At 41.5% G+C, this 13,121-nt stretch overlaps 1 protein-coding gene across 1 annotated transcript in view; it reads left to right on the top strand.

Moving 5' to 3' along the window:
• Positions 1-13,121, top strand: part of cacna1aa (calcium channel, voltage-dependent, P/Q type, alpha 1A subunit, a) — an 82,969-nt gene that overhangs the window by 31,661 nt on the left and 38,187 nt on the right. The window contains exons 8-26 of the mRNA XM_040120672.1: positions 46-161; positions 1,388-1,432; positions 1,528-1,611; positions 2,359-2,565; positions 3,515-3,627; positions 3,884-3,996; positions 4,109-4,240; positions 4,540-4,612; positions 5,077-5,194; positions 5,539-5,606; positions 5,784-5,890; positions 8,819-8,869; positions 9,736-9,904; positions 10,221-10,852; positions 11,091-11,440; positions 11,571-11,706; positions 12,015-12,144; positions 12,677-12,736; positions 12,900-13,006. Of these exons, the coding sequence (XP_039976606.1) occupies positions 46-161; positions 1,388-1,432; positions 1,528-1,611; positions 2,359-2,565; positions 3,515-3,627; positions 3,884-3,996; positions 4,109-4,240; positions 4,540-4,612; positions 5,077-5,194; positions 5,539-5,606; positions 5,784-5,890; positions 8,819-8,869; positions 9,736-9,904; positions 10,221-10,852; positions 11,091-11,440; positions 11,571-11,706; positions 12,015-12,144; positions 12,677-12,736; positions 12,900-13,006 (2,811 nt within the window). The remainder of the gene's footprint in view (positions 1-45; positions 162-1,387; positions 1,433-1,527; positions 1,612-2,358; positions 2,566-3,514; positions 3,628-3,883; positions 3,997-4,108; positions 4,241-4,539; positions 4,613-5,076; positions 5,195-5,538; positions 5,607-5,783; positions 5,891-8,818; positions 8,870-9,735; positions 9,905-10,220; positions 10,853-11,090; positions 11,441-11,570; positions 11,707-12,014; positions 12,145-12,676; positions 12,737-12,899; positions 13,007-13,121) is intronic.

Raw genomic sequence — 13,121 nt, 5'->3', positions numbered from 1 at the left:
TCCACTAAGTTTGTGTGGTGTGTGTCCATGTGTGTGTCCCTGCAGGGAGTTTGCCAAAGAGAGAGAGCGTGTTGAGAACAGGAGTGAGTTCCTGAAACTCAGAAGACAGCAGCAGATTGAAAGGGAACTTAATGGTTACCTGGAATGGATCTGCAAAGCTGGTATGTACAATGTACTATTTGTGTGATTCATTTTTCACACACAAAGAAACATACAACCATAAAAAGACATTGCAAAACCTGTTGTATTGTATCATAGTACATTTTGTCCCCAAGATTTCAATTGTCAATTCATCAGGTATGTTGTAGATCTAGATATTTTTAATGCATATATTATCAAACAATTTTGAAAATGGGTGCACCTATGTTATTAAAGCAACATTTTCTGCGTGTGCTTATCTTTTTTTATTTTATTTCTGGATCTCACTGTGAAGCAGCTGCAGAAAATGATGACCTGTAGTCACTGGGGTAATATTCCCTCAAACAGTTACGTATTAGCTGAGGGGGGGCGATGTTTTAAAGCAACATTTTGACATTTTTTTGTCAGTCAAGAAACTTAAATGATTTACTGGATGATAAATTGCATTTTATTTGCAAGAAATAAAATAAATAAATTGGCTTTGTAGCAGTGAAATAGTGTAGTTTCAAGCACACTGGCTCCTTTACAATCACGATTAACAACCAACAATTGAATTATGAAGCTTCATATTGTATCTACTGTATACAGATGTATCTTCTCCTATTCTGTCTTTTTGGTACCAATATTAGTGATGTTGTCTCCTGCCTTTCACGTTGTACTGTATACATTCAGTATCTCGGTGACACATGTCTACTGGAACCTACCATACCCCCTGGGGATCTACAGTATAGCTATAGCTCTCCGTACAGTGTTATACAAACAAACTTGAATTATTGACCATCTACTTGTGCAGTTAAATGTGAACCGCCTCGATTAACATCGCTCTGCCAAGGATTAAAAACAAACACTTGCTTGGCTGCCTGGATAGAGAAGACACGACCTTTGCCTGTAGGTCTCTTTCACTCTTCCTTTTCACTGTGACCCATCTGCTGAGGGCAGGAAAGATGTAGAGAAGATAAGAGGAATGGAGGGTTGGATGGTGGATTCTGGAAGGAGCGAATAAAGGGGCAGATAGAGAGGACAGACCTTTGATCTTCTTGAAAAGACGATCTACATAAAAACAAGGAGGGAAGGATGAGTAACAAGCCCAGGTGCAGGCCAAAGACATTGTTTTCAGTTTTAATTAAAGTGAGAAATGATAATCGATGATTAAAAAAACCGGACTGACTAATATTGTGGAAGTCATCAAATATAAATTTAATGTGGTTATATACTGTATTAACATTTTCGTTTCATGTGTGTTTTGCAGAAGAGGTTATCTTGGCGGATGATGAAAATGAAAATGATTATGATGGTATGAATTTGCTGCTCTTGCTAATAGATTTAGCACATCCAAGCACATCCAGACTGTTGTGTAATGGAATAGATACATGCTTTTTTCTGTTACAGGGTCTCGTAGGAGAGCCACAAAGAACCATAAGAGCAAAGCTGAGCTTCTAAACCCAGAGGAAGGAGAGGGAGATCTGGCAGTAGGTAAGATGCATTCTCTCGCTCTCGCTCTCTATCACTCTCTCTCTCGCTCTCTCTCTCTCGCTCTCTCTCTCTCTCACAAACACGCGCACACACCAAAGGCAAACCACAGGAACATACAGATGCTATCTTATCTTGCATATCAGCATTACTTGACCCTGCTCTCCTTCCCCCTCCTTCCCTCTCCTCTCCTCTGCTGCTCTGCACTTTTCTCCTCATGTTACATTTTTTTCTCCTCTCCTCAACCCCCCTCATCTTTCCACCTTTCTTCTTTCTAACCTGCCCTTGCTGCCTCCTCCCTTCTTCTCTCCTCCATCCCTCTTTCTCTAGCCTTTTCATCCAAAGCATCCAATCCATTCTCCTCCTGTTCCTGTTTTCTCAATAGAAAAAGGATTTTATTTTTGTCCTGTGTGTAGTTCTATATGTTATGTACTCGACATGTAATTTGGACAGCACAACAGAAAGCCTAATCTGTCTACCTACATGTTAAGTCATGGAAATATGGGGACCTATATAATCTACCTAATGTGTCATCATTAGTGTATATGCTCAAGCACAGCATTTTGTATTTGTGTATGATCTTGTTACCTACTGTACCTCCGACTATGTCTAATTCAAAAATCAGGGGAGCAGATGACACTGACGCTTTTGTGTGCAGTGTTGCTTTTCCCAGATCCCAAATGTACACAGCCACTGCTAACTTCCCCGCGCAGAAAATGATACACCATGTTACCTTGCTTATCCTTCCAGGTTCACCGTTTGCCCGTGCCAGTTTGAAGAGCTCCAAGCTCGAAGGATCAACTTTCAAGCGGCGGGAGCGGCGCCTGCGCTTCTTTATCCGGCACATTGTGAAGTCCCAGGCCTTCTACTGGACCGTACTGTGTTTGGTGGGCCTCAACACGCTGTGCGTGGCGGTAGTGCACTACGACCAGCCAGAACCACTTTCTGATTTTCTGTGTGAGTAGGAGGGCGAGGGATACATGCACAGATTATCTCTACAAATGGGCAAATTCTCTCATCACAGATTACTGGAAGGGAGAGGGTGAGCACATTCTTAAGTAAATGTGACTACATCCATGAAAGAGCCTACCCACCGCTTAACGCAAGAACATCCAAACAAATAATGTCCTCCTCTTGCACAGGTTCTCACTGTGTTTCTCTTACACTCTTTTTACATATATGTGTATAGCACATACACACATACAGGCACTCACAAACAGTATAACATTTTTGAAATTAGAAACAAAATACAAACAAGCAAATTATAAATTGCTAACAAATACACTACAAAATGTGATAACCAGAGCGCGCGTTGAAATCAAATGCAGTGTTTTATATTTTGAAAAACAAATAGGAAACATAAGACCAATGGTTTGCAAAAATGAAAAGAATACTGGATACATGCATGGGTGTACAGTTTAGACACTTTCCACAACTATAAACTGACCTTTCTCTCACAATAGCCGGAACAAAAGAATGAATTTGATTTGGATTCCAGAGTAAACCACTTTGTGATTCAGACTCGTTTTGAATGTTACAGGACTAAGGTAAGGATTGGTTCACTGGTTTATACTTCACCCAAATGGTGTAACCCAGGCTACAAAAACACCACAGTGAGAGGCTGAGCTCAGAGGATGTGTGAAAAAATATCCTTGCTAATTTAAAATATAAAAAATGAAGAACTTTAATGTATTTTGATACGAATTACAGATTACCTTTTAAATACAAAATTGCAAAGTAGCATTTTGTATTTCAAATGCATACTTAAATACATGTATAGTGAAACACTGCCGTTTGGTTGGGTGGATGGATGGATAATTGCCTTGCAAATACAGGTTGAGATTGATGGTCTCCTCTCACGTTGGAGCTCCTCCTCTTCACCCCTTGTCTTCCTCCCTCCATGTAGACTTTGCTGAATTCATCTTCCTGGGGATATTCTTGACAGAGATGTTTATAAAGATGTATGGCCTGGGCAGGCAGGCCTACCTTAACTCCTCCTTCAACTGCTTCGACTGCATTGTGAGTCCCACTGCACTTCAAGACACACACCCGCACAAGGAACCCAACAAACGCGCAAACTCACAAGCAGTGAGTTTGCGCATGTGCACACATGTGCAAACATAACTGTACATGCACACGTGGGCCTAACACACACGCAAACACACGACACTGAACACAACAAACAGAAATGCATCGATGATTTGCTGATGTGTGCACATTGTGTGCTCATTATGATGAATAACCACATGCTTGCGCGTGCTTGTGTTTGTATTAGGTGATATGCGGTAGTATATTTGAAGTACTGTGGTCAATCATCCAGCCGGGCACGTCGTTTGGCATCAGTGTGCTACGAGCTCTCAGGTTATTGAGGATTTTCAAAGTCACCAAGTGAGTCAATTGTAATATAGTTTTATTATTTCTTATATTCATATCAAGGACATAATATTACACTCATGTTAACCCCAACTAAACAGACATACTTTCTGTCTCTGTTTGTCAGGTACTGGGCATCTTTGCGTAACCTCGTTGTCTCTCTGCTCAACTCCATGAAGTCTATCATCAGCTTGCTCTTCCTGCTCTTCCTCTTCATAGTTGTCTTTGCCCTGCTGGGCATGCAGCTCTTCGGAGGACAGTCAGTGCTGTTTTCCTTTACCTTGGCTTCCCTCTCTCTGTGTCTCTCTCTTTCTCCTCCTCTCCTTCCCTTTTTTAATAGTCCTCCTTTCATTTTCTACTAAGAGATTGGTTTCTGTTAATTGCCAGGTTGACCAAGTCATTTTTTTGAGTTGTTTTACAGACAGCTATCTGTTGTGCTTTATAATGCGTTTTGTTCTCTTTTTCCTTCCTCTCCTTTCCTTTCCTTTTTCTGCATTTGTCCTCACGCATCTCCCTTCCAACTCTCTCTCCTATTTGTTTTTTATCTTTCCCTGCTAGGTTTAATTTTGAAAATGGCACTCCTCCAACCAACTTCGATACCTTCCCCGCAGCAATAATGACAGTGTTCCAGGTGAGCAGAGGAGACGATGTACTGTAAAGGGGAGGGAGGGAAGCAAAGGCTGGTTTAGGGAGGGAAGCAGAATGGTAGGAGAAGATGAGGACTCGATTAGGACTAAACGGTTAAAGGAATAAAGAGGATTTTCACAAGAGGAAGTCATATAAAATGAAGAATTCTACTTTTTAATTCTTAAATGTCATTAGTCAAAAGCATAATTGTGCTAAATCTTGTCTAAATGTACAAGGTGTGTGGGTGTCTGAGAGAGGCTGAGTGTGTGTTTTGACTTTAGCATTTTAAATGAATACATATTGTGTCTAGGTGTACAGTATGTACTCCATATCAAATCATCAATCAATGATCAAATCACTAAATGTCCTTGAAGTTGGCATGGCCTCGTCTTACTATTTGTATATGTGTGTGTGTGTGTGTGTGTGTGTGTTTGTGTGTGTGTGTGTGTGTGTGTGTGTGTGTGTCAGATCCTGACCGGAGAGGACTGGAACATGGTGATGTACGATGGCATCAAGTCTCAGGGCGGAGTCAACAAGGGCATGGCCTTCTCTGTCTTCTTCATTGTACTCACACTTTTTGGCAACTGTATCCCTTAACAGTGAAGTTATAAAGAAGCACACGTGCGCACCAAACACTCACACACATACATGAAATGAAGACATTTGCAGGTATGTTTTACATTTTAGTTTGAGTCGCTCACCTTAGATTGAATACACAGCCATGCAAATGCGGATGCATATGTACATACACAGATATTTACATTACATTTTACATTTTTTTTAGTTCATCTTAATCACCATAGTGCGCAACCTGTACCACATAGTTTGGTTTGTGAGCCAGTTGTTTTAGTCAGTTACTGTATGTGCATGTTGTATGCGTATGTTCCAACAAACTCCCACATTACGGATTTCCTTTAACGCTGTGTTCAGACACTCTGCTGAATGTGTTCTTGGCCATCGCTGTGGACAATTTGGCAAACGCGCAGGAACTCACCAAGGTTCACTACAGTCCAGTTTTACTTAACGTCCCAGTGGTGTTTCTTTTCTGAATTCTAAAAACTACAGGAGTTATGCTCCTCTATTCAATGAATTCTTTCCGTAACCCTCATTTATATTATTCTCCACTCATTCATCTCTTGCTTTTGATTCCCCTCCTAATCTCTCTCTCTCTGCAGGATGAACAGGAGGAAGAGGAGGCTGCCAGTCAGAAGATCGCCCTGCAGAAAGCCAAGGAGGTGGCTGAAGTCAGCCCACTGTCTGCTGCCAACCTCTCCATTGCAGCGTGAGTTTCTGTATCTATTATTCCGTGTGCTCTTGTTTTTGTATCCATTTTGAAACATTTTCACACCAGGCAGGAAATTTTATGGCAGAACATTTGCACAAATCTTTAAATAAACTCATTCATCAACTAGGAGTCAAGCCCTTACTCGGGATTCGGAACCTTGGGGAGAACACTAAGTATCACACTTACACAACGAATTGTTCTGAGGAAAATTGTTAATGAATTTGTCATCTGTGTAAGTTCGGACCTTTACCACATTACTTCATCAGGTATCAGTCTGACACTGGGGATGCTATTATAAAGAGCTTTGTATATCACAGTGAGCCTCATACAACTTGACCCACTTCAAAAGATGATATCACAAAATCAACCTAAAGCACTCTCTGTGATCTCTTTCATGTGCTCATTTAGCAACACTGTTCATTTTCTTAAAATATTTTTAGTGTTTTACATCCATAGGTTGGCATGCATGTTTTTTTAATCTAATAACAGTAAATTTAGCAACTAAAAAATGTATATACATGCTTTTTTCTCCTTTCCTCTGTCAGCTTCTCCTTCTCTGTCTCTTCTCTTCATTTTATTTCTCTTTCTCTTTGTCACGCTCTTTTGTGCATACTAAAACACACACGCACACACACACACACACACACACACACACACACACACACACACACACACAAGCCAGTGTTGGATTGATCTGGGCCAGCCCTCCTCTGGTCAGGAGAGTCAGAGTCTTTGATCTCTTTTCTCTTTATACACAGGAGTCTCTCCTTTCACTCCTGGTAAAGTTCACACACTCTCACTCGTAGAGTCACACACACTCCACATCGGGGCTTGTCTGTAAAAAAGCACAACAGGGGAGCCCAAGACACACACACACAACAGGTACACGCAGTCCTGACCTTTACCGCTTTGATACATCAGCCTATGTCCACTGTATATCACACACACACACACACACACATACACACATTATCGCACACAGATCACACAAACAGATGCAGTGAACAAACACGCCTTTGAGTTAATTATTAAATTATCTATGTAGAAACATACGCGTGCTCATAACATATTCCTCATTTCGTGAATCGCACTTCTTGTTACTGTATGTGCTCTGTGTACTGAACTTCACTGTGCTGTGAGAATTTGTGTCTGTCTATAAGTAAGCATTATTTTAGCTGGGAGTCCTATTAAGGTTAAATATTTATTTTTCAACTGTGTGTGTGTGTGTGTGTGTGTGTGTGTGTGTGTGTGTGTGTGTGTGTGTGTGTGTGTGTGTGTGTGTGTGTGTGAGAGAGAGAGAGACAGAGAAATAGAGAAAGAGAAGAGTGTGCATTAGTTTAATTAGAAATCTACATTTGCATCTACCCAGAAAACTGGCCACCTGTGCATAACTGCATATAGAAAATATGACAGGTGTCTCTACATGTTGCTTAATCCTTTTGTATTTTAAAAACTAATAAGCTAAGGTAGAGTTGAGAGTAGAGTCTTGGATTAGATTTTAGTAAACTCTTTTTTTTTTTAAGTGTGTATCACAGTACTAGTGATACAGGGCTGCAGTGTACATTACATTCCACTGTATTAGTCTAAATCCCAATCCCTCATTTCTGTAGTTTTAAAAAGGAAAGACATTGAAATTCCAAAGGAGATAGTCCTCATTTTTTTCCAAGTACCAAGCAGCGATTTTAAAATTGGGGACGTCAGTGATGCATGAAAAACCTTTTAAGCAGATATTCTATGGTAGATTCAGGATGGAGGCTGCCATGAAGGCTACATAACACCCAAGGAACCGTTGCAAGGCTTCATAACACTAACTAGTACTCTCAAAGTGACAATGCAGTGCACCCTTAAACAGTCATGCAATCTAAACAGATTTCAGGGATACAGTAGCAATTTAGTAAATCAGTTATTAATCACTTAACTCTGAGTCCCACCACAGTGTTTTCAGTAGTTCATGCATTACGACTTGTGTAATGTGTGTGTATACTAAACCAGCTAAACTGCATGTTCTCCTTATTTTTTTTAAACTCTTTGTATCATTTATCTTCATCAGCACAGGCTTATGAGTACATTTTAGTGCAATATATCTGCAACATGCACACAAATCGCAGTTTCAAATGCATGCTCTCATGAACGAAAGATCATAATTAATAGGGATTTTTGAAAGTGAAGAAATGCTTTTGAAGTTTACTTTTTGTAGTGTAATGTTGTCTACTCTCTCTAGGGATATTAGATTTAAAAGAGGAAGAATTTGAAAAAAGAATTGTAAAGGTGAAACGAGAAAAGGGCAAATGGTACTCCTTTATAAATAATAGAAATAGTGGAGAAAAGGGAAATAAAGAAATGATGAATTTGTCGTGCAAGAGTGGAATTAAGTCGTAAAAAGATATAAAGATATAAATTTTAAATTAAAGATAATGTACAGACCAATAGGCACATCAGAGATACAGCTAGGAGTTGAGAAAGATATTGTAAAAGATGCAAAGAATGATCAGAACAGAACAGAACAGAACAGAACAGGGCAGGGTAAGTGAGTGATGCAAGAAAGATGAAATTTGTGAGACTGCAAAAAGGAGGACAATGAAAAACAAATAGGATTGTTTTCAGACATAGAACAAATTGTAGAGGTGAGTGTGTGTGAATGTCGAGGTGCATGCGTTTTTGTGTGCGTGCGCGTGTTTGTGAAGGGTTGCATTCCAAAATGATAAATCTTTCTGGCAAAAGTGTTACCAGTTATTGAGATTTGTTCAGTTTTTCCATTTCAGGAATGGATTTAAATTTTACAGAACATTTTCTTTGAATAGTGAGCATTTTTCAGGGTAGGCAGACTGGTTTTGAAATGGTGGATGGATAGCCCATTTTGGAATGAAATCCTCCTTCTGTCTGTTCTTTCGTGCCATCTCACTCACCAGCTGTTTCCCTCCTCAGCAACAAAGTACACAGTGAGTGTCACAACGCTACCGACCCCTTTCTGGACTGGTATTTATTTATTTGTTTATTCATTTCTGAATCCCTTCTGTTTATTGACTTTACAACCATTCCTCGCTTTCTTTTGTGTTTTACAACACCCTCCTTTCCTTGTCCCTTTGTTCTTAACTCTTTTATGAATTACATTCTTGCTTTTCTTTAGCTGTTGTTTGTTTTGGCTTATTTTGAAGAGTACATTTTCTGTTGCCTGCACTTCGCAGTACGGCTGTTGCTTTACTGTGGTTGACTGTTGGCCCTGAGAGAAATGGGAGTTAAAGTTGATTACTCACAGGAGTTTTGGAGGGTAAGAAAGGAGGTGGACGCTGACAGTTTTTGGGCGTTTCTGTATCCAGTGATTGAAAGACTGCCCAGACAGTCTAGCCAATAACAGATTATTGTGATCATTGTGACATTGCCAAACATCCACTTAAGCTCAGTGGGAGTTTTGGGGTGCCATTTTGGCTTTTTGTCCTGCATAAAACCTGTTCATTAAATTGTAAATACTTCAGTTTCGGTAGGTTAATTATAAAATATTACCAAATTCTGACCTTGCCTCAGTGTTACCCTCCATTTTGTGTCCCCACATGGTTTACCAAAGTAGGGCTGCCCTGCCCTGTGCTTTGGCAGGCTGTGTAGACACCCTGAACCTTGTTCTGTTGAGCTGCCTTGTTCTATAGGTCCAGCCAAATGACCCTTTAAATGTCTGTGGCCCCTAGTGTGTCTTTATGTCCTGGCTATTTATGTACTTATATTTTGGTGTTGGTTTTCACATCATTCTCATGTCTTTGTGTGTATATTAGCACAGCAATTTATGTCTCTGAACAGGCCTTTAAAGCTGTCAATCCCATCCTCCCTCTCCACCCTGTTTCATTTTGCAGTAAGGAGCAGCAGAAGAACCACAACAAGGGAATCAGTAAGTCAGTGTGGGAGCAACGCACCAAGGAGCTGAGGAAGCAGACTCTGGCATCCAGCCGTGAGGCCCTCTATAACGAGCTGGACCCTGACGACCGCTGGAAGGCAAGGACAGGGAGGGAGGAGCACAACAATGTAAAGGACAAGGCAAACAAAGGCCCCTAGACTTGTGCTATCAGTGTACACAAGTGACGGCAATTATGATGATGAAGATGATGATGATTATTTATTTATTAATAGTAGATTTAGTAGATTTAGTAATCTATATGTTGACTGGACAATGCCAAATGTGACTATAATCTACAGTTACAATGTTTTCTCACAGAGAAATCTTTCACTTTTTGTCTTGCTAGAAAGACTTGTAAAGTATAACTTTATATTGTAACTCCTCTCTTCTGTATCTTTAATCTTTCCCTCTATGCTGCCTCTCTATCCTCTGCTTTACTCGCAGGTGAACTATTCACGGCACATCCGTCCAGACATGAAGACCCACCTGGATCGACCCTTGGTGGTTGACCCCCATGAGAACCGCAACAACAACACCAACAAGACCACTGCCAACAATACAGACCTCTGCTTCAGCCAGCACCATCCCACTGACGAGCTCCACAGGCAAACACGCCTCCACGAACATGGTGGGCAAGTAGGAGGCGGTGGCGGAGGAGGCTCTGGTCCAGTCAGGCCTCCCTTGGAGCGTGGGGAGTCCACAGAGAGCAAGCGAAGCCATAAAGGTGAGCACCACCACCACACCTCTCACGTCCGATTGGATGCTACAGTTATTCCCGGGCCAGGCTCGGAGGAGAGGCCGTCCAGGCGCCATCACCACACCCGGAGTGGCAGTCGAGGGGGAGGGCAGTCAGAACACAGGAGGCCCAGGTCACATCGAAAGAATGCAGAAGACGGTGAGGATGGCAGTGGAGGAGCTGGAAAAACAGGGAGACACAAGAGCAAAGGGGTGGACGGAAGTGGAGAAGGAGGAGAACAGGAGGGAGCTGGTGATGGCAGCGAGAGGAGGCCAAGAAGAAATCGCCATGGCAACCAAATGGAGGGCGAGGGGAAGAGGATGTGCCAGCACAGAAGGAAGTATGTCCAAAGCATGTGGCTGTGGATATGTTGAAATTTCAATTGCAACAAAAACATTTTTGGATATTCATGTAACTCATGTTTTGGTCTCATGATGATTATATCTTCCCTCTTCTTTGTACTGATATTTTGTCTATGCTCCTGTCACACCGATCCATTTCTCATTACCTCGCTCTGGATATCGTCCTTTCCCTTCTTTTTCTATCAATTATCTTTTTCTTCTCCTTCCTTTTTCTAGGGATTGCAGTGTCCCTAACCTCTCTACCACACGGCCCATCCAAAAAAGCCTCTCTAGGCAAGACAGCCAGTACAGCGAGGATATGGACAACCTCATGAATACCAAACTGGTGTCTGGCTCTACCCCACCTAGGGAGGGTCACCCTAATCCAGTTGCCAGCCACACTGTAGCCCCTGGCTTCGGATCGGCCCTCCATCTTGCCAACAGCTGCACCCGTGGGAGTTTGGTCACATTAGATAGCTATGGGAACATCGGACATCACCGTGCCAACAGTGTCATCCGGCTGCCCCACCCTGACTACACAACAATAGACATGCCAGTTTTTCCATCCTCCAATGCCATCTTGCAGGGTGAGGGCAAGATGAATATGTGTTCATTTTCATCTATCATCTCGTTTCTTCTTTAACTCCCTTCCTAAATAACAAACTTACATCTTCGCCTCATTATCCCTCTTTTTTTTCTCTCCCTCCTCTGATCCAGTCAATAAGAATGCCAACACTGAGCCTTTGCCCACGAAGGAGGATAAGGACGACGACGACGACGAGAAGGGAGGTGAAGGAGGTCCGAGGCCCATGCCTCCCTTCAGCTCCATGTTCATCCTGTCCACCACCAACCCGTAAGTGGAATGATTACAAATACATGCAGACACACTCAGCTATACTATACTGTATGAACCAACAAAGGCTGACAAAAGGAACACACACTTGAGGCATTCACCCCATATTAGTTTCTTGTTTATCTATGGATTCAGAGCTAAATCCTCGATGGAAAATGGATCTACTATAAAGTCACAGCTACAAGACTTGCATGTAGAGGCAGAGAACACTTACAGTAAAACAGCAAATATCTTATACTTACAAAGCAGATCTAATGTTATCCATAGCACAAACACAAGAGGAGAAAAATGTGTTTGTCCACCCCCAGGTTTCGACGGGCGTGTCACTACATCTGCACCCTGCGTTATTTTGAGATGTGTATCCTGCTGGTTATTGCCATGAGCAGCATTGCCCTGGCTGCTGAAGATCCCGTCTGGCCCGAATCCCCTCGCAACAATGTAAGAAATTTACCATCTTAACACGATGCCTATTTTTGGTTTTTATCATATTTTCTGGTTTGCCTTTTTAGTTGGGGTGTCACTCCAGTCCTCTACCTGGACCAGTGAAAACAAATAAAATAAATCATATGAAGTATAACATAAAACATGTAAATAAAGGACTTAAATCCCCAACCATTATTTTGATTGTCAGAGGACATTTCAGAAGCCAGAGTGAGACAAACTCATAAATTCCTTTCGCACAACATGTTTATATGGGTATAATAAACAGTTACACTATCATTTGGAAGTACTGTTTTTGATACATGTACTCAACATAATATGGATTAGATGTTTGATACAATCTCTTTTCATATACTAATAAAATAATGTCAAATACTACAATAGACTGTATGTATAATACTGTATTATCTTTTAATTAGAATACTGTATCTTTTAATTAGAAATAATAATCATAATGCACACCCATCCTGTCACTCTTTTCCACTAGCTGGATGCAGTAGCAGATCATTCCCTCTTTCTCTTTGTACAGGTTCTACGCTATTTTGACTATGTCTTCACAGGAGTGTTCACATTTGAGATGCTGATAAAGGTAGGATAATATCACGAATCAAGAATAAACAATTTACTCCAGAAGTACTGGAACCCCAGGTCAAATGAGGATTGAACACTTTTTTATTGAACACTACGGTCAAATTGCACATCCACACCCAGGGGCTCACATCTCATAATCATGCTCTAATTTTCTCTTGTAGATGGTGGATCTGGGGTTGGTCTTGCACCAGGGCTCTTATTTCCGGGACTTGTGGAACATCCTTGACTTTATAGTGGTTAGTGGTGCTCTGGTGGCCTTCGCCTTCACGTAAGTCTCCCTCCTGCCTCCCCTTGTCCTCTCCTCTCTTTCCTCCTTGCTCCTCCCTATCTGCTGCCTGTCTACTGCCTCACTGGCACCTTGGAGTACAGCCTCCCCTGTTCTT

The sequence above is a fragment of the Xiphias gladius genome, chromosome 3 (genome assembly GCF_016859285.1).
Source record: "Xiphias gladius isolate SHS-SW01 ecotype Sanya breed wild chromosome 3, ASM1685928v1, whole genome shotgun sequence".
NCBI lineage: Eukaryota > Metazoa > Chordata > Actinopteri > Istiophoriformes > Xiphiidae > Xiphias > Xiphias gladius.
Note: the sequence above shows the minus strand (reverse complement) of the source record. Positions and strands in the feature narration are given on the sequence as shown.